Raw genomic sequence first — 22687 nt, forward strand, 5'->3', positions numbered from 1 at the left:
ATTGGACATAAATGACTTATTACATACATTGGTGGTTTAACAAAAGCCTTCATTAGAGAAAGGTAAAGGAACATACAGTGAACATACAGATTAATGTAGGTGTTGAACAGCAAACTCGTAGTGTAGTAACTTCCTCCCAGATGGTGTTAGGAGGAACTCACGTGGTGTAGTAGTTCCCTCAGATGTTGTTATGAGGGACCTGGCGTGGTGTAGTAATTCCCTCGCTGATGGTGTTATGAGGGGCCTCACGTGGTGTAGTAATTCCCTCACAGATGGTGTTATGAGGGGCCTGACGTGGTGTAGTAATTCCCTCACAGATGGTGTTATGAGGGACCTCACGTGGTGTAGTAATTCCCTCACAGATGGTGTGATGAGGGACTTGACGTGGTGTAGTAATTCCCTCACATATGGTGTTATGAGGGACATGTGGTGTAGTAATTCCCTCACAGATGGTGTTATATGAGTGAGGTTTGGTCCCAGGCCTTCCTATCGTAGACGGATTAACACATCGGTGGTTGTTGTTGGGTCTCGCGGGGGGGGGCCGTTATCACTGGGTACCTGGGACCTCACTGTGTGAAGGTTAACTTGGGTACGACTGTTACTGTTGAGTTGTTCTCACTGACTTAAGCACTGTTCACCACTGATCACCTCGGTTTAACACTGGTTCCGTTCCTTTCCTAAATGAAATTGTAACTTCTGGCGAGAACTTGTTGATATTCCGGTGGGGAGGAGGGTTCAGGGGAGGGGGTTGGTAGGGGCCAACTTAACAGTTGACCTGGCTGCTCCGAGAGGAGCGCCAGGTACGTCTTGACCCTTCGGCAGTGTGTTGGTATGGTCACAGCTGATTCCATATGCAAATTTGTCATGATTTTTAAATTTTACTGTAGCAACTTAGATTTTGTTTTGTAATTTATGTTTTGATTAAGTTGTTTATATATATATTTTATTGTGTTAATATGCTATTGTTTTATGCTCATGTATATGTCTGTAATTTATTAAATGTTTTATATTATTGAAAAATAATTGTTGTTTCCATATATATATAACACGAGACGTTTATTGTGCCATTATGATCCTCTCACTTCCCTCTAAACTTTATCTGCGCTTCCTGTCGTGTTTTACTTTACTCGCTTCTCTATATATTGAGAGTAAGGTCCCCACGAGGCTCCTCAGTTGTGGGCATTATAAGTTCCTAATTTGTTTTGAACTTTAATTAGAGGAGGAAGGACCCCGAGTAAAGAGGACCGTTCAGGAGTCATTACAAGTACTGCTATGACGGAACACTTTCCTTAATTACCAAAAGGTGTTTACTCTCTTATGTAAAAGCTAAGATTAATTTACCAAGTATGGAAGCACTGGCTATTGAAGCTCCTGAATGAATAGGAAAATATCTTCAAATATATCCGTAAAAAAAAAAAAAAAAATATATATATATATATATTATATATATATATATATATATATATATATATATATAAGTATATATATATATATATAGCAGTATATATATATATATATATATATATATATATATATATATATATATAATAACTATTCTACACAGCTGACTGCCTCGTTTACATGGTGCACGAAACAAGGGGTGTAGGCATGCTCTTTAAAAATATATACCAGTAGTAATAACGGTAATGACGTAAATATAACTTTTATTAGCAATCAGAACATTTTCATATCATAATGCGATAATGTTACAACAATAACAAATATATAATTACTGAAAATTATTATTGTGTGTACGGGCAAACCTCCAGTTAACTTTTAACTAAACAACGCATTTTAAACTCACCATTTTTCCTGTCATTCATATTAATTATTTCAACCTGTAAAATATATGAATAAAATTTTTCCACATGTGAAACAGAATAAACATTGATAAATTATTTCCAGTATTCGAGGATGATTGCGTAAAGTTGATCCCCCCCCAGTGTTATAGGGCCAGGTATAACTATAGTAAAGTCATCATCACCTGTGAGTTATGACAGCTTATTAACTAACTGGTAATATGACATGTGACTACCCATATCATCCAGGGGTCTAGTAGTCCACCTGCCATTAACCTGTAATCAGTAGTGTTTACCTAATGGCCAGCTACTACACCGCATCAGCTCTTAAACACGTAAGTTTAATATTCTTAACTTTAATACAGGTATAGTGATTTTTAGAGTGTGTGAACATCATATAGAGGGGCTCGTCCTCCCTCCTGCCTACTCTTCCCCCCCCCCCTCTCTTCCCCCATCACACTCTTGCCCCATTCTTCCCCCCCACTCCTCCCTCCTCACTCTCCCCTCCACTTTTCCCCCACTTCCCACCACTTCTCCCGACCCTCCCACTCTTTCCCCCACCCCCCACTATTTCCCCCAGTTATGTTGGCAGTCTACTGGGAATCTAATTGAGGAAGAGAGTGAGGGAGTTGTGAGAGGCCTGAAGTTGTCAAAGGCCCAGGATGCCAAAGGGTTTGATGTCGGCTCTTTGTCCTTCTACCTCCCATAAACGCTTCGCTGGAGAATGTTGCGGCAACCTACCTCTCCCTTGCGGCGTCTACTAGTATTCTTTGCAACCTCTTCTCGGCTGACATACTTCCACGATCTTTGGGAGTTATTTTCTTATTGTTCTTTGTGACTTTACTTGTATAATGTCTCTTAGCGATATTATTTTTTCTTAAGTCTGGTGTTTTTTGTGACCTCTCTGTGTTCTGTAGGTCAGCTGGCGATATTTCTTTGAGCATCTTCAAGACCTCTTACTGGTAGATTCTTATGGCGATATCTTTTCTATATCTCCCTTACAAATTTTCCAACATTTATTTTTTACGATATCTTTTTATAATTCTTTGTGACGTCTTCCTTTGGGTCGTTCATTTACGTAGTTATTATTTGCTGCCTCTTCTTTATTTATCGTTATAATTCACCGGTGGTATATCTCTATGCTCTTCACGATCATATATTTACATTTATTTCTATACATATCCTTTGGTGCTATATTGATATGTCCTGCTATATTATATTCTGTCGACATCTTAGATAATATTCCGACCTTTTTCTCACGCACGCTTCTATACACGTTCTTTGTACTGTGTTCTTAAGTCATCCTTCGCGACTACATGTTCATCGTATTCTACATTTCGCGACTCTATCTTTCACGGTCTGGTTATGTATGTTCAGCACCCCTTACAATCTTTGAGAGAGAGAGGGAGTCAGAGAGAGAAGAGTCAGGGAGAGAGAGAGAGGGGGGAGTCAGAGAGAGGAGAGTCAGGGAGAGAGAGAGAATCAGAAAAAGGGAGAGAAGAGTCAGAGAGAGAGAGAGGGGGGAGTCAGGAGAGGAGAGTCAGAGAGAGTCAGAGAAAGAGAGAGAGAGGGAGTCGTCAGAGCCAGAGAGGGTGCAGAGTGTGTGTTTGTATAGAGTCAGAGAGAGAGAGTCAGTGAGAAAGAGAGAGAGAGTCAGAGAGAGAGAGAGAGGAGGAGTCAGAGAGAGAGAGAGAGTGCGCAGAGAGAAATTACTTTACCAGCTGATAATGTAAACAGGGGGTAGCTGCACCCCTTACCCCCTCCTCACCTCATATCAACCCTCATAACAATAATCTCGCTAGCTGATAACGAATGGCGACCAGGTGGGACAGTAATTAACACCTGAAATACACCTGGTGCCTCCAACACCTCCTGTTGCCAGGTACGCACGACCAACGGCACCGGGAAACCACTGTACCTGTTGGTCTTGTTCCGGTGTACCCTGACCCTGTAACGGTATCGGTGTACCTGAATGTGGACTTACACCAACGTAATTAGATATGTATTGTAAATGTACCAATGTACCTGGGTCCGTACTTGTACCAAAACACTGGAACTTATCTGGGCCTGTATATTTACCTGTACAGTAGAACCTTATTTCTTACACTCACAAACGGGAGAAATAACATTATTTCTACGACATGGAAATAAAAATAATAATAATACTAGCTATTGAGCCGGGTCGGGCGGTAAAATAGCTCAAGGGCTATTGAGTTGGGTCACCTGGTACACACAGGTAAGCGTCCCTTCCATACCTGACTCGAGTTTAGGTTAAGTATTTCGTCGATAAAAACAACACATAACTCAACTGTGTACAACTGTAAGCTATTTTTTACCCAGATGAGCCCGGCTAAATAACTACTTCCTAAAAAAAAAACAATTGTGGCGACATTTAAACCGGAAAAGTAATTCGGTGACAAACTGTGGTAATCATATTTCGCTGCCTGATAAACTAGACAAAACACAACAGATTCAGTTGTTTGATTGGGCACCTGATAGTCACAAAATCAGTGTAAATGATCTGATGGTTCCCCAGACAGTCACAACCTGAGTATTAGTACTCTGATGGGCCACTAGCGCCAGGCAGCACTTGGCACTATTGGGGACCGATGAACCTTTGCTATAAATAGATGAAATGTACAGAGAATCCTTCCTCCCTCGCCTGCATGGGACGAACCTAAATCTGATATCAATGTATAAACAAGCATTTGGAGACAAGTATATTATTTTTCTGTCTCACCCTTATTGTCTCACCGCCTGCGTCTTAACTACTGTTACATAACATCAATACTTGCCGCTATTTCAATATTCTCATTACTTCACGTCTCTCCGATTTCATTAACCAACCATTCTCATACCTCCAGTGACCGCTACCGTAGCCACCACCAGTCAGCAAGCATCAACATCAGTCGAAAGAAAACGTGTTAAGGAAAATGGAAGCAAATTTACGATCGGAGACTTCGCTAGTTATTATTGCAACTTGACTTTCACAATATTAAAGGTTGTTGACATTAATTTTATCCATATATATCTTACATTTTAATTGACGATGGTTAGTGACTGATCAAAGTTAGATCACGAGCTTAACCTTGAAGACCTTTGCAGCTTTGAAACTTAGTAATTTATTATAAAATTAGCAGCTTCCACCGCCTTACGTCCGCATTAAACAACATCTTCCCTTGAAGAGGGTCCTCGTGTCGAAAGCCATATTTTTAAATACGAAGGACCTTTTACTGCAGCGCACGATAGGGTGTGGTGGCTGGAAAACGAGCTATATATTACTGAAATTTGAAGAGGTAGCTTGAAGCTGATCTTCGTCACCCTCTTCACAATTGTTTTGTTAGTTTTAGTGAATATTTATAGTCAATACGATAATGTCCAAAGAAACACGTATTGGTAATTTAATTTTTTTATACATAATTGATTTTACGGCCCATATTATGATATTTGCAAAAGCTTTGCTTCCTGTCATTGCCAAAGGCAAGCTCGTTCAGCTGCTGGAGTCATCTCATCATACTGACGCTGGTACTAATCAGGTAAGCACATTTAAGGTAATTTATTAATCTCTTTAGCAGTTTTATAAGTGAGTTTCTGTCTGGAAAATATACTAGACCTTTCCTTCTTCTTGGTCTTCCCCGTCCCCTCTAAATTCTCTGTTTTCCACTCCCTCACATCTCATTTCGCCCTCCTCCACCCCTCTCCCTCTCTCGCCCATCTCCATCCCTGATCTTTCTACCTATGCCTCCCTCCTTTCCCCTTATCCCTCCCTTGCACTTCACCTTTCCTCACTCTTTTCTCTCTTCCTCGCCTTCACCCTTTCCCTCCCTCTTTTCCCACCGTCTGTAGCCCATCTCCCTTCCCCTCCCTCCCCATCGTTATTTTCCATCCCCATCGCCCTTTTCCCTCTCCTTCCATCGCTTTACTCACCCTCTCCTTGGCCTATTTCCCTCCCTTGCCCCCACTCCCTCTCTTCCCTCTCCCTCCCTTTCACTGTCTCGTCCCAAACACAATTACACCTTCCAGATCCCTGGTGGCCGCTAGGAGACACAGACACTACGCTGTTTTTCCTTGTTTGTTTATTTTTTATCTCTCTCTCTCTCTCTCTCTCTCTCTGGCTCGTACATCATTAATTAAGAGATTTTATGCTATACTATTTACTGTACCTCCAGAGTTAACAGGACAGTACAGGACTTTTTCACGTCTGTTGCTGACATACCCGTAAGGTGGACAAGTACAGAAGAAGGTGTTGCCATTATCCTCATAGCTATATATTTTTTTTCTATCTTCCATAATCAGTTTGTACAGAATTTTGTGAGAAAATAGTTCAGATTTTTTTTTAAGTGAGTAAATACTTAAATAGGGATTGATGATTGTAGTGAGAATAAAGAGCCGATTATGTCATATATCGTATACAAAATAAATGAGTTTGCGCATCAGTCTGACTTTGGTTATTGTGTGTGCATGTGCAGTGATCCACAGGTTATTATATGAAAAGTAGACAATGTTATTTAAGATTATTAGGTTAGGTTAGGTTGAATTTTTCAGTCGCCGCTGGTCGCCCCAAACTCCCCGCCGACGCTGAATCGATCTTTTTGCCGCCAGACGCTGAGACTAGATCCTCGTTCACCACATATTTGATAACCTTCCCACTTATTTAATTATTGATTAGATTCTCATCACAGTTATTTAATATAAGTTGGCGGGTATCAGAACTACCTGCCTGAACTCTCTTATAAAGATTAAATGTTTTATTCATAGACTCTATAATTATGAAGTTGATATATTAAGTATATTAGACAAGAATGACGCAACTAAAGCAAATATTTTCGACGAGTTATGTAATGTCAAAAAACCGCACTTGGCTTTTTCGTATCTTAATTTAGCGATTTGTTTCGTCCTACCTAGCAACCTCCCGCGGACGCCATTTTGATGATTTACAAACACTTCCAACGACTGATACGTAAATGTTTAACGCAACATAAGATAGACCAACTCAGCTTACTGTGTCTGTAGGATGTTGCGGGGGGAACTATGTGGCTATGTTTACAATACATCATGTGTTTAGGGCGGAAAAAAAACTCACCAACATAAAAAATACGAAACTTTCAAATTCCACAAGTAAACGGCAATTTTCTTGAGGTTGGGGAGAACTTTTTTCAGTACAATATTAGTCGGAAATATTTAATTTAGATACATCGCTCTTGCAATGTACTGTTATTATCGAGAACTCTTACGTTGTATTCAAACATGTTGATTTAAATAACGTCAACTGAGAAAAACCAGAGCATTATAATCAAAGGTCTACGTTATTTAAATTTGTAAAATAAAATAAAAACTAAATTTCCACTGTAAGTCAAGGCCGCTGTAGCGGGATCAATAACGGTCGTTTACAGACGATAACAAGCAGTTTAGAGCGACCCGGGCAGGCGAGCGTCAGGTAGGATACTGCGTGCTGATTGGTGGGTTAACCGTCATGACTATCCAATGATTAGGTCGGATGGATGAGGTGACAGGCTGCTGCAAGCGTCTGTTAGCATAGCGAGTGTTACTGGTATGACGTGTGTGCGTTTGTGTTCGTGTTTTAGAAGAAAAAATTACGTGCGACAAAACGTTTCCACGCATCTTTCGGCGACAAACGTAATTATTATTTAAGTTTTATTATTTGTGTAGTCTACATATCGCTCGCCATACTGGAAAATACAATAAATAGGAATATTCCCAGGTTACGTTGGCCCGTTCAGGAAATCCAATATGCCCGTCCATGTCAGATAGGCCGGATTCACTTGGTATTCCAATATTGGCTTTGACCAGGTATAGGAACAGCCACGGGGAGGCACTGCATCTTGTGAATAATCTCGCTATATCTGGGCGTCAAGTGTGGGGTATTTACGTATCCGAAAATGTAATTGAATAGTATAAACGATTTTGAATATTATGTTTTAGTTTCGTTCATCCGGGGAATTGCTTAGGTTACATTAGCTTAGGTTAGGTTAGACATCTTAATACAGGGACGACCGAAACTAAAATTTGACCTCATTTTATTATTTAATTGAACAAAGCAACAATCCACGTTTGTTGATTTTGGAAATACTATTGTAATTTTAACTGACTAGTGCCAAGTACCTAGTGGCCAATGTCATGTCACCCGGCGACTAGTGCCAAATGCTTAGCGACTAGTGCCAGGTCCAAGCAACTAGCTACAGGAACTTAGGGTTTAGTGCCATGCACCGAGTGACTAGAGCCAGGTTACACATCGACAAATACCATGTTATTTAGCGACTAGTACCATGTTCTCTAGCGATTAATGCCATGTTATCTAACGACTTGTCATGTTATCTAGCATTTAGTGTCAAGTTCTCTAGCGACCAGTGACCTGTTATCCATCGATCAATGCCATGTTATCTAGCAAATAGTGTGTTATTTAACGATCAGTGCCATGTTATCTAGCGACCAGTGCCAAATACCCAGAGACTAGTGCCAGGTTCCCAGCGACCGATACGGTTTCGCCAAGGAGGAAAATCTCATATGTAATACGCCAGTTTTATCATTAAGTTTATGAACGTTTTTGCAGATATAATTTTTCCACCGTTGGGAATAGTTTGTCCAATATCGTATAACATGTACTAACCCCAATGTATACTGTAGGTTAGATTAAGTGCGTAACTTTAATTAATATAGTTCCATTTTTAATAGAAAACAACATATGATTGATTTTGTAATGATTTAAAGGAGAATAAAGAAAAAGAATAACCCTAAGGTATAAAATAGTTATCAATCAATATTTTTCGTTTTCTGTAGCGCATGAGTTGGATATTGAGAGAAAACAGTTCATGCATGACTCTAGTAATTGTAGGTGTTGACTTTGGATGAATTCAATTTGATGTAACTTCCATTATATTGCGTGGGGTGTGGGGATAATAATGTAGATGTAAGCCACTGATATTTTTACTGCCACCATTGTGAACACTTTTACTACCGCAACTGTCATTACTGCTCGTTACTGCTACGACGACTTTAAAATTAAATATCTTAATACAAAAGTGGCTACACTAGTTGTGTTGAGTTAGTTGAGCCGCAGATCTACGCGGCATTCAGTGACTGTTGCCTCTTACTCAATATCTGCAGCTGTTGTTGGCTTTGGGTCCGAAGATCTCGTTCCCCTGAGGCAAAGCAATGCTGACCTAAGCAGCTACTACTACTAATACTACTATCACTACTACTTTTTTTTTCACTTAGTGGCCTCCAGTCTCCCCTAATAGCCACAACTTTACCACCATTTGATTACCTTAACCACTATTACCACCATCACCACTACTATTATTACTACCACCATTATTACCACCATCACCACTACTATTATTACTACTACCACCATTATTAACACCACCACCATTATTATTACCACCACCACCACCACTATTACTACCACTACCACCATTATTACCACAACCACCATTATTACCACAACCACCATTATTACCACAACCACTATTATTACCACCGCCACCACCACTATTATTACCACTACCACCATTATTACTACTACCACCATTATTACCACTACCACCATTATTACCACTACCACCATTATTACCACAACCACCATTATTACCACACAACCACCATTATTACCATCACCACCATTATTACCACAACCACCATTATTACCACTACTATTACCACTACCATTATTAACACCACCACTATTATTACTACTACCACCATTATTACACAACCTATTATTACCACCGCCACAACCACTATTATTACCACTACCACCATTATTACCTACCACCATTATTACTTACCACTATTATTACCACCATTATTACTACTACACCATTATTACCTACCACCATTATTACCACTACCACCATTATTACCACTACCATTATTACCCACAACCACTATTATTACCACCGCCACCACCACTTATTACCACTACCACCATTATTACCACTACCACCATTATTAACACCACCACTATTATTACCACCATTATTACTACTACCAATGACCATTATTACCACTACCACCATTATTACCACTACCGCATTATTACTACGACTACCATTATTACCACTACCACCATTATTACCACACCACCATTATTACCACAACCACTATTATTACCACAACCACTATTATTACCGCCACCACCATATTATTACCACTACCACCATTATTACCACTACCCCATTATTACACCACCACTATTATTACCACCATTATTACTACTACCATTATTACCCTACCACCATTACCACAACCACTATTATCACCACCGCCACTACCACCATTATTACTACTACCACCATTATTACCACTACCATTATTACCATACCATTATTACCACCGCCACCACCACTATTATTACCACTACCTTATTACCTACCATTATTAACACCACCACTATTATTACCACCATTATTACTACTACACCATTATTACTACTACTTATTACCACAACCACCATTATTACCACAACCACCATTATTACCACACCACCATTATTACCACAACCACCATTATTACCCACTACTATTCCACCGCCACCACCACTATTATTACTACCATTATTACCACTACCACCATTATTAACCACCACCACTATTATTACCCATTATTACCACAACCACCATTACACCACAACCACCATTACCACAACCACCATTATTACCACAACCACCATTACCACAACCACCATTATTACCACAACCACCATTATTACCACAACCACCTATTACCACAACCACCATTATTACCTACCACCATTATTACCACAACCACCATTATTACCACTACCACCATTATTACCACTACCATTATTACACCACCCTATTATTACCACCATTATTACTACTGCCACCATTATTACTGACCACTATTACAACCGCCACCACTATTATTACCACTCACCATTATTACCCACTACCACCATTATTAACACCACCACTATTATTACCCCATTATTACCACTACCATTATTACCACTACCATTATTACCCCACCATTATTACCACTACCACCATTTACCACAACTATTATTACCGCCACCACCACTATTATTACCACTACCATTATTACCACTACCACCATTATTACCACTACCATTATTAACACCACCACTATTACCACCATTATTACCACTACCATTATTACCTACCACCAATTACCCAACCATTTCCACTACCACCATTATTACCACTACCACCATTATTACCACTACCATTATTACCACTACCATTATTACTACTACCACCATTATTACCACAACCACCATTATTACCACCACCATTATTACCCACAACCACTATTATTACCACAACCATATTATTATACCATACACTATTAATACCACTACCACCATTATTACCACTACCACCATTATTAACACCACCACTATTATTACCACCATTATTACTACTACCATTATTACCTCCATTATTACCACCACCACTATACCACCCACCACCACTATTTACACCACACCATTATTACTACTACCACCATTATTACTACCCACCATTATTACCACAACCACTATTATTACCACCGCCACCACCACTATTATTACCACTACCATTATTACCACTACCATTATTAACACCACCACTATTATTACCACCATTATTACCACTACCACCATTATTACCACTACCACCATTATTACCACACAACCACCATTATTACTACAACCACCATTAATACCACTACCACCATTATTACACAACCACCATTATTACCTACCACCATTATTACTACCACCATTATTACTACTACTACCATTATTACCACTACCACCATTATTACCACTACCATTATTAACACCACCACTATTATTACCCACCATTATTACTACTACCATTATTACCACAACCACCATTACACCACAACCCATTATTACCACCACTATTATTCCACCGCCACCACCACTATTATTACCACTACCACCTTATTACCACTACCACCAATAACACCACCACATTATTACCACCATTATTACTACACATTATTACCACTACCACCATTATTACCACAACCACCATTATTACCACAATACCATTACCACTACCACCATTATTACCACAACCACCATTATTACCACTACCACCATTACCACCATTATTACTACTACTACCATTATTCCACTACCACCATTATTACCACTACCACCATTATTAACACCACCACTATTATTACCACCATTATTACTACTACCACCATTATTACTACTACTCCATTATTACCACTAATTACCACAACCACCATTATTACCACTACCATTATTACCCCAACCACCTACCACTACCATTATTCCACTACCACCATTATTACCTACCATTATTAACCACCACTATTACTACCACCATTATTACCACTACCACCATTATTCCACTACCATTATTCCACCATTATCACTACTACCACCATTCACTACCATTTACCACACCACCTATACCACCATTATCACTACTACCACCATTATTACCACTACCACCATTATTACCACTCCACCATTATTACACCTTATTACCACCATTATCACTACTACCACCATTATTACCACTACCACCATTATTACCACTACCATTATTACCACCATTATCACTACCACCATTATTACCACTACCACCATTATTACCACTACCATTATTACCACAACCACTATTATTACCACCATTATTCTACTACCACCATTATTACCACTACCACCATATTACCACTACCACCATTATTACCACTACCACCATTATTACCACTACCATTATTACCACCATTATCACTACTACCACCATTATTACCACTACCATTATTACCACCATTATTACCACTACCCCTTTATTACCACTACCGCCTATTACCACTACCACCATTGTACCACTACCATTATTACCACAACCACCACCATTATTCCACCACCACCACCATTATTACCACCACCACCATTATTACCACCACCACCATTATTACCACAACCACTATTATTACCATTATTACCACTACCACCATTATTACACTACCACCATTATTACCACTACCACCATTATTACCACTACCATTATTACCACTACCACCATTATTACCACTACCACCATTATTACCACCATTATCACTACTACCACCATTTTACCACCATTATTACCACAACCACATATTACCACACCACCACACTATTACCACCATTATATACACCACCACTACCACCATTATTACCACACCACCATTATTACCACTACCACCATTATTACCACTACCACATTATTACCACCATTATCCTACTACCACCATTACCACTACCCATTATTACCACTACCACCATTATTTTACACATTATTACCACTACCTTACCACCATTTTCACTACTACACCATTATTACCACTACCACCATTATTACCACACACCATTATTCACCACCATTATTACCACCACCACCACCACTATTATTCCCACTACCACCATTATTACCAAAACCACAATTATTACCACCACCACTACTATTACTACCACCACCACCACCACGATTAAATTTAGTTAAAGAGCAAAATTCCCTATGGTATTTTGAGCAAGATGTGTTAGTCCAGTGGAAATTTAGCTGGCATGATGGAATTATACATATATTGGGAAATTGTCTGTTGGGATTAGGGAAATAGGGAAATAATCTAGTGGAAAATTGTCCAATGTAATAAATCCGGTGGAAATTTTTAAATTTTTCTGTACACACACACACACCTTTACCTGGTCTTCGTCAGGAGCAGGTGACCCTCTCATGTGTAATTTATACCTGAAACAGTACATAAACTCGCAGAAGGAAAAGGAAGAAGGGGTGAGAGAGAAGCCCCTGCTGCTTCCACTAATGAACTGAAGGAAGTCTCGGAGGTCGTTAGTCGTCGCGTGAGGGAAGTCCAAACCTAAGACTCTCCGTGGACAAAGTTTTTCTTGGATCGTGTGTGTAAGTGGGCGGGTGGTCGGGCCAGAGGGCGTAAGGACGGTAAGAAAACTAGGGGAAAGTGGATGAGAGAAAGGGAAAGAGAGAATTTCCTTGGGGGAGAGTGGTGGAAGTATAAGAGAGGTGAAAGGTGACTAGGACAAGTTACAAAGAAAACGGAGAGAGAGAGAGACAGAGAACGGGAAAGGTGAAGATAGGGGCTGACTGAGGTGGGTTGGGAGGAGGAGGGATAGAGGGAGGAAGGGTAACTGTAGTGAGGTAAGAGGAGAGGTAGGGTAGTTGGAGAGCGGGAGGGTAGCTGAAGTAATGAGGGAGAGTAATAGATGAAGGAAGGAAGGAGGAAGGGTAGCTGAAGTAAGGAGGGAGAGTAGTAGGTGAAGGAAGGAAGGGTAGCTAAAGGAAAGAGGAAGAGTAGCTAAAAGGAAACAGGGAGAATAAGTAGATGTAGGGAAGGGAGGGACTAGGGAGGAAGGTAGCATTGAGTAATTGGGCGGATGATTGAGTGAGGCGGGCCGTAGTGATATGGTTGCCAGCCTAGTGAACAGGTTCTCCCATCAGGCTCTAAGGTCGACTCATCCATCAGTTTTTTGAGACCCTCGTTTGGCTAGAGGTAGAGAGGTGTCGATTTTTATCTCGTGTGTGTATCTGTTTCGTGGTCTTTAAGTCAACTTTTGGTATTTATTTATTATAGTTGTTTAAGGAATAAGTTTTTTTGTAATTTAAATTTTTTGCTTAAGTGAGCATAATCTTATTTATTTATATATTTATTTATTTATTTTTATTTATATCGACACTTTTCTGATACTTGTTTTTAATGAAATCGGCATAATTTAATTTTTTGACGTCGTTTACTTAGTAATTTTTTACTTTTTTTCACTTAAAATAAACATACTGTACATCACCTCTCACTAGCTCTGCCTCACATGTTCCCTCTCACTACCCCTCTCACATCACCCCTCACTACCTCTGCCTCACATGTTCCCTCTCACTACCCCTCTCACATCACCCCTCACTACCTCCCTCACTGTTCCTACTACCCTCTCCCTACCCCCTCACTGCTCTGCCTCATGTTCCCTCCCTCTCCACATCACCCCTCACCTACCTCTGCCTCACATGTCTCCCTCTCACTCCCCTTCTCTCCACATCACCCCTCACTACCTTTGCCTCACATGTTTCCTCACTACCCCTCTCACATCACCCCTCACTACCTCTGCCCCATTCACTCTCACTACCCCTCTCCACCCACCCCTCACTAGCTCCCTCACATGTTCCTCTCACTACCCCTCTCACATCACCTCTCACTAGCTCTGCCTTACATATTTCCCTCTCACTACCCCTCTCACATCACCTCTACTACCTCTGCCTCTGTCACTACCCTTGCCTCACATGTTCCCTCTCACTCTCCCACACCCCTCACTCCTCCCATGTTCCCTCTCACTCCCTCTCCCATCACCCCTCTCACATTCCCTCTCACCACCCTCTCCCCACACCCTCCTGCTCTGCCTCACATGTTCCCTCTCACTACCTCTCTCCCATCACCTCTCCACAACCTCTACCTCCCTGTTCCTCTCCCTACCCCTCTCCACATCACCCCCCACTAGTCTGCCCCACATGTTTCTCTCACCACCCTCTCACATCACCCTCACTAGCTCTGCCTCCTCATGTTCCTCCCTCTCACTACCTCCTCCTCACATCACCTCTCACTAGCTCTGCCTCACATGTTCCCTCTCACTACCCCTCATCATCCCTGCTAGCTCCCCTGTTCCCTCTCACTACCCCTCTGCATCACCCTCACTAGCTCTGCCTCACATGTTCCCTCTCACTACCCCTCTCTCCATCACCCCTCACTGCTCTGCCTCACATGTTCCCCTCACTACCCCTCTCTTACTTCATAGCTCCCATATATTCCTCCCATTTCCCAGGTCCACCAGCTGCTGTAACTCCCTTTGCCTCTCACCCCCCCCTGCCTCCTCACCCCTCTCCCTGATTAGGTTATCGCCTCAACCATCACATCGGCTCCACCCCCATTTGATAACATCAGCTGTCGCCCTGGTGCTCGTGCCCCCTGTCACAAACCCCCTGTCACACCCCTTGTCGCACATCCTTAGTCGCCCCCTTGTCACCCACATCCAGTCGCACCCCCTTGTTGTACCACATGTTGCACCCTCTGTCGCACATCCCCCCCTGTCGCACATCCTCAGTCTCACACCCCTAGTGCACACACCTCTCTTTTACACACTCTCTCTGCCCTCATTCTGTATATTATATAACATATTCCTCTCGCATTACTCTCTCTCTCTCTCTCTCTCTCTCTCTCATCTCTCTCTCTCATCTCCTCTCTCTTCCTCTCATCTCTTCCTCTCATCTCTTCCTCTCATCTCTTCCTCTCATCTCTTCCTCTCGTTAGACTCGTTTCCTTATATTCATCTCCCTATTTTACGCACTCCTATCCAATTATTTTCCTATTTTATGTATATTTACCCAATACTCGCAATCTTACCGTTCCCAATTTCACGCCTCGTGCCCAATTCTTTCCTGATATTCCGCACTTTCTCAATTCTTCTCCTATTTAATGCTCTTTTATCCGATTTTCTCCCTATTTCACATATTGTTATCTAATTCTCTATACTTTTACGCTTCCTTGACCATATTTCTCTCTCTTTCACGCCCACCTCTTCCTACGCAGTGTCACTCCAATTTCACAGCAATTTCATTCTTTGTTCACCTCTCGTGGTTCCTGGCTCGACATTTGATCTTGTTTCCCACTTTCTTCTGTCAGCTTACGTCTGTGTGTGTGTGTATGTGTGTATGTGCTTGGGTTTATGTCTGTCTGTTTTTCTATCTACCTATGTCTGTCTATCTGTTTGTGTTTGTCTTTCTGTGTTTGTCTGTCTTCCTGTCTTTCTGTCTGCCTGTCTTTCTGTCTGCTGCGTACGTGCCTCCATGTTTGTCTGTCTGCGCCACAAGAAAAAAATAGGTAACATGGTACAGTAATTTCATCGGAAGTGTCTGTCTCGGTGAATTTACTTAAATGTCAGGAGGTGAAGAACTCCAGTGGTTTATGCAGATCATCATAAATATACGAAGTTTGAATATAAGATGAAGAAGCATTTGCATCTTGGTTTCCCCCGCAATAGAAAACGAAGGGTGTGAGACAGAGGGTGTGAGACAGAGGGTGTGTGACGGGGGGTGTGTGACAGGGGGTGTGTGACAGGGGGTGTACGACAGGGGGTAATTTAATATACCATATACAGAAAACGAGAATATAGCAAGGTATACCTCACGACAAAGAAAACAGGATATTGTATGATAGTTCACTAAATCGTCTGCAAAGAAAACGGGGGATAGGAATACGCCTAGAGAAGTTGGTTCATGTTTTATTTAGCAGCCCACGCTTTTATTGCCAATTTTCGTAGCTGAATATCTCGCATTTCTCACTTTGTCAGCAATGGATATAGTTTTATACAATTAGACTCTTAATCTCTCGTGTGTGTGTGTGTGTGTGTGTGTGAACAACAATGACACTACATATTCAAACATATAAACATGTAAGGGTGTCCTTCTCTTCCTCCTCTTTCCTTTCCACCCTCCCTTCTCCCTTCCTTCCCCTTCTCCCTTCCTCCCTCCCATTTAAAAATTACTCTCACCTTATTATATACATCCAACCTACATTACTCAGACATTTTAACCTGACTTGACTCAGTGAACCCTATGCAACATGGAACAGGTCAGAGGTCATGATCATTACAGCAGTGTCGGACCCTCGAGGCACAGAGCAACACTTGACCTTTATTAATTTGGAAGAGATAATGGGTGGGGGGGTTGGGGGGTGCCAGGTAAGGGGAGGTCATGCGAGGTGTTAGTGTGATTACGTGTGATTAGTCTCTCTCTCTCTCTCTCTCTCTCTCTCTCTCTCTCTCTCTCCAATTTTCTTTTATACTGTGAAGTTAAAATTTATAAGATGAATAATATTTCTGTACTTGTCTGAATACATCCCGGCTGATAAGGGGGAAACAAGAAAGGAAAAGGAAGAGGGAAGAGAATTGTGTAAAGGGGAGAATAAGATGATTGAAAGGAGGAATAGGAAAAGGTTGGATAAGAGAGGGAGAGAGAAAATGAGGTGAAAGAATGGGAAATACAAGAATGATGATGGAGATGGGAGAAGAGATGGAGTTTTGGAGGAAGTGAAGAAAATTAAGAAACTGGAGGAAGGAAAAATCGAAGATTGAGAAAAGAAAAGAGGTACTGGGAGGTAATTTAATAAGAGTATGGAAGGAGGGGATAATAAATTGTAAAAGCAGAGGGACAAAATGAAGGATGAGAAAAAGGTTGAGTCTCTCTCTCTCTCCCCCCCCAAGGCTATCATTCTCTCCCCTAGGCTTCCACTCTCTTTCCTTAGCTCTCACTCTATCCCCCTAGGCTCTCACTTTCTTTCTATAGGCTCTCACTCTCTCTCCTAGGCTGGCACGTCTTCATTGTTCACACACACACAGAGAGAGAGAGAGAGAGAGAGAGAGAGAGAGAGAGAGAATGGGTTACAAACATTTATACGACATTCCTTCATCATTAGTAAACGCCCACCTGTTAGCGGCAGGTATGTTGTGTGATATAAAGAACCTTTTAGTTGTGTTTACCAATACTTGGTGTGTCAGGAGCGGGTGTTTACGGCGTCAGGAGTGAGTTTACTGCGAGCGTCAGGAGAGAGTTTACAGCGTCAGAAGAATGTACAGTGTCAGGAGAGTGTACAGTGTCAATAGAGAGTTTACACACTCTGGAGAGAGTTTATAGTGTCAGGATTGAGTTTACAGCGTCAATAGAGTTTACAGCGTCAGGAGAGAATTTACAAAGCGAGGAGAAAGTTTACATCGTCAGAAGAAAGTTTACAGCACCAGGAGTGAGTTTACAACGTCAGTAAGGAGCTTACAGCGTCAGAAGATATATCAACGGTGTCAGGCGATATATCAGTGGTGTAAGGGGAGGCGACGAGCAAAACTTGATAATGTCAGCTTATTTTTAGGTCGTGTTAGTGCAAAATTAATGTTAAGCGGTGTTTAAAAAGTCACAAGACATTTTCGGGAGTCAATCGGCATTAAAAATTTTTGAACACCATTTTGAGATGTCAGCATGTATATTTCAGTGTCAGGAGATAGTTTACAATGTCAGGAGATAGTTTACAATGTCAATTGATAGTTTACAATGTCAGGAGATAGTTTACAATATTAGGAAATAGTTTACAATGTCAGGAGATAGTTTACAATATTAGGAAATAGTTTATAATGTCAAGTGATAGTTTTCAGTGCCAGGAGATAGTTTATAATGCCAGAAGATAATTTACAATGTCAGGAGGTAGTTAACAGTGCCAGGAGATAGTTTACACTGTCAGGATGTAGTTTACAGTGCCAGGAGATAGTTTACAATATCAGGAAATAGTTTACAATATCAGATGATAGTTTACAATGTCAGGGAATAGTTTACAATGTCAAGCGATAGTTTACAATGTCAGGAGATAGTTTACAATGCCAGAAGGTAGTTTACACTGTCAGGATGTAGTTTGCAGTGCCAGGAGATAGTTTACAATGTCAGGGAATAGTTTACAATGTTAAGCGATAGTTTACCATGTCAGGGGATAATTTACAATGCCAGGTAATAGTTTACAAGGTCAGGTGATAATTTACAACGTCAGGAGATAATTTACAATGTCAGGAGATAGTTTACAATATTAGGCAACATTTTGAGTATTTTGGGGATAATCTGAAGCGTCAATGAATATTTTGCGACGTGAGGCGACATTTACCAGCGAAGGTTTAAAGTATCAGGAGGTGTATGACGCCGACCACAGCGTCAGGAGGTGACATCCTAGAGAGTCGTGATCGTGTGTCAATTTTAATCACGTCGGCAAATGTTTACTGTCAACTGTAGCGATTGTGATGTAAATTGAAGTCCTTGACGCGCGGATGGCTGTTGAAGGGGAAAAATATAGGATTTTTTCACACGAAGACAAAAAAAATTTAATAAAAATAAACGTAGGGGACAATTGTATATATACAGTATATATATGTATTTACTGTATACATGGATATATATATTTGTATATATAGTTTTACACGTATTTCGTTTAGTACTACCATTAATATACTGATATATTTATAGATTAGGCTTATATATTAATTAACAACATAACATATGAATAATTTAGAAAATAACGCAGGTGAAAAACAGACGAACACACACACACACACACACACACACACACACACACACACACACACACACACACACACCTGCGTATAAAGAAAACGTTTCCATCTTAGGGAGGAGCACCGTTTAACACCTGTCCTCCTGGGGCGCTGTCTGGCCTGCCACCACCAAACCTGGCCTCTCCTCCACCACTGTCGCTCCCATACCATTTCAGTCTTCAGCCTCCCACCATCGCCGCCACCACGGCCGCTATCTCCGCCTTCGCCTGTCTGACACCTCACCTGCCGTTTACACCGACACCACCAGAAGGCACCATCACTACCACCATAGTACCCTGCTTTACCACACACCACCACTACTACCACACACCACCACCACCACCACCACCACCACTACTACCACCACCACACACCACCACCACTCCACAACCCCCCCTCCCTCCACCCCAACTCCGTCATTGAGGGGTTATTACTTATCCTTGTCTCGACACTAGAACATAAGGAAGTACCTCATAGGGTCTTGGCTGATGGTTATGAGGCACTATGGTCAGGACTGGGATCTTGGCCAGGACGTGTGGGACACTACCCGCCGCCGCCGCCCAGATATACTGTATGCTTAAACCTCGACAGTTCCATCCCCACGACTAAATGATGTCACTTAATCTCCTGGAGGTTGGACTTCATACTGATGTCGTTTATAAATTAATATCTTGAGGATGATATTTTAGTTTTTTTTCATATCAGACGTATATACATTATTCCTCCGTGGTTGTTGATTTATAACGTAATAAACTCCTGAAGGCTCTGAGTATTTCCAGCATGGTCATAACATATTGTTTAGTGTTACAACTTAATTGGTTAGCACGTACATTATGACCACAGGTGTTTGTAGTGTAATTATTCACTTCTGGAGCATATTGAGCATTTGTAATAACGGTATTCATATAACACTACCACCTATTATGTTTGTTTACTTCTATTAGTTACTTGATGGTGAGATAATTTAACCTTTCGTATAATAATTCTGCAAGATATTAAATAACATTGTTTCATCGTGCAATATGGACCAGGATAAAAGGGTGACATTTCTGTTACAGTTTTGTATAATTTTTAATATATTATGTATTTAGCACACACACACACACACACACACGCACACGCACACACGCACACGCACACACACACGCACACAAAGCATAATAGTCCACACCAGCAGTACACTTCAGGCTGGTCCAACGGTTGACCTGCAGTCTAGCCATAACATCAGGACGCCTCCTTACTCACGATAGGGCCACTTATGGTATGGCTGTGTACCTATAAACATGTCTGTCTGTTTATCTGCCCGTCGTTTACGTTCATCCGTTTCTTTGATGAAACTGAGTAACTCTTTCTCTCTCTCTCTCTCTCTCTCTCTCTCTCTCTCTCTCTCTCTCTCTCTCTCTCTCTCTCTCTCAGCAGCGACATAAATTAAAATATTCTATCTTCTTTCCACAGGTTCGAGGAACATCACAGCAGACACGGAAAAAGGTAAGGCGGTGTGAAATACGTAAACAGGAATGAAGGACCTTGGGGATAATAAAGGGAATGAAGGATAGAATGAGAGGGACGTCAGAACTTGATGATGAGGGAGCTGGCAGAACCGGTGATTGATAAATGTAGATTGTGTGTTTGGGAAGAGAGAGAGAGAGAGAGAGATGGAAAGTGAAAATGAAGCGAGTATCGTAAAAAAAAGAAAAGTGGGGAAAAGAGAAAATGAGAGATGGGAGGGCAATAAGAGAAGGAGGAAGGCAAAGGGAAAAAAAAGAAGTCAAACAAGGAAGTCAACACACCTGGTACAAGCTCAAACCCCCTTTGTATACCAAGACTCCCTTACTCCTGCCAGTCTTAGTTAATTAACACCAGGTAAACAAGACTGCTGCTGTTTTAAGGTGTACGCAGGAACTATTTAATACTGCTAGTGTTTTAAGGTATCGGTCTTTTATGGTATTAGCAATAGATTTTAGGTTGCCAGTGTTTTGCTGCATATCAGCAAGAGATTTAAGGCTGTCAGTGTTTTTGGTTGCATCAGCAAGAGATTTTAAGGTTGCCAGTGTTTTTGGGTTGCAGTATGGGTAATAGATTTCAGGTTGCCAGTGTTTTATGGTATTAGCAATAGATTTTAGGTTGCCAGTGTCTTAAGATATGGCTAACAGATTTTAGGGTATCAATTTTTAAAGGTATCGACAATAGATTTAAGGTTGTCAGTGTTTTAAGGTATCAGCAAGAGATTTAAGGTTGCCAGTGTTTTAAGGTATCAGCAAGAGATTTAAGGTTGCCAGTGTTTTAAGGTATCGGCAAAGAGATTTAAGGTTGCCAGTGTTTTAAGGTATCAGCAAGAGATTTAAGGTTGTCAGTGTTTTAAGGTATCAGCAAGGGATTTAAGGTTGCCAGTGTTTTAAGGTATCAGCAAGAGATTTAAGGTTGCCAGTGTTTTAAGGTAATGGTAACAGATTTAAGGTTGGAATTGAATTAAATTGAAACAGTTTATATAGCCAGAAAGCACAGAAAAATACAGATACAGAGTGGATAATAATAACAATATTAACATGGCTGAGCCAGTTGAGAACCTGAGCTCTCTTTGAGGCACCTGATATATACTATATATTTATCTCAAGGAAGTATTATGTAACATTTAGTATCATCTGGAGTAGTACAATAGCATGGTGGTAATAAGTACATCTCATAGTGTTACCACGGTTAT

General features: G+C 40.9%; 1 protein-coding gene across 1 annotated transcript in view; it reads left to right on the forward strand.

Annotated features, from left to right (window-relative positions):
• Window positions 1-21478, forward strand: part of LOC121873134 — a 160181-nt gene extending 138703 nt beyond the window's left edge. Inside the window, exon 4 of the mRNA XM_042376449.1 lies at window positions 21442-21478. Within this exon, the coding sequence (XP_042232383.1) occupies window positions 21442-21478 (37 nt within the window). The remainder of the gene's footprint in view (window positions 1-21441) is intronic.
• Window positions 21479-22687: the final 1209 nt, after the last annotated feature.

Source organism: Homarus americanus, unplaced genomic scaffold, assembly GCF_018991925.1.
Source record: "Homarus americanus isolate GMGI-L3 unplaced genomic scaffold, GMGI_Hamer_2.0 scaffold32929, whole genome shotgun sequence".
Taxonomy (NCBI): domain Eukaryota; kingdom Metazoa; phylum Arthropoda; class Malacostraca; order Decapoda; family Nephropidae; genus Homarus; species Homarus americanus.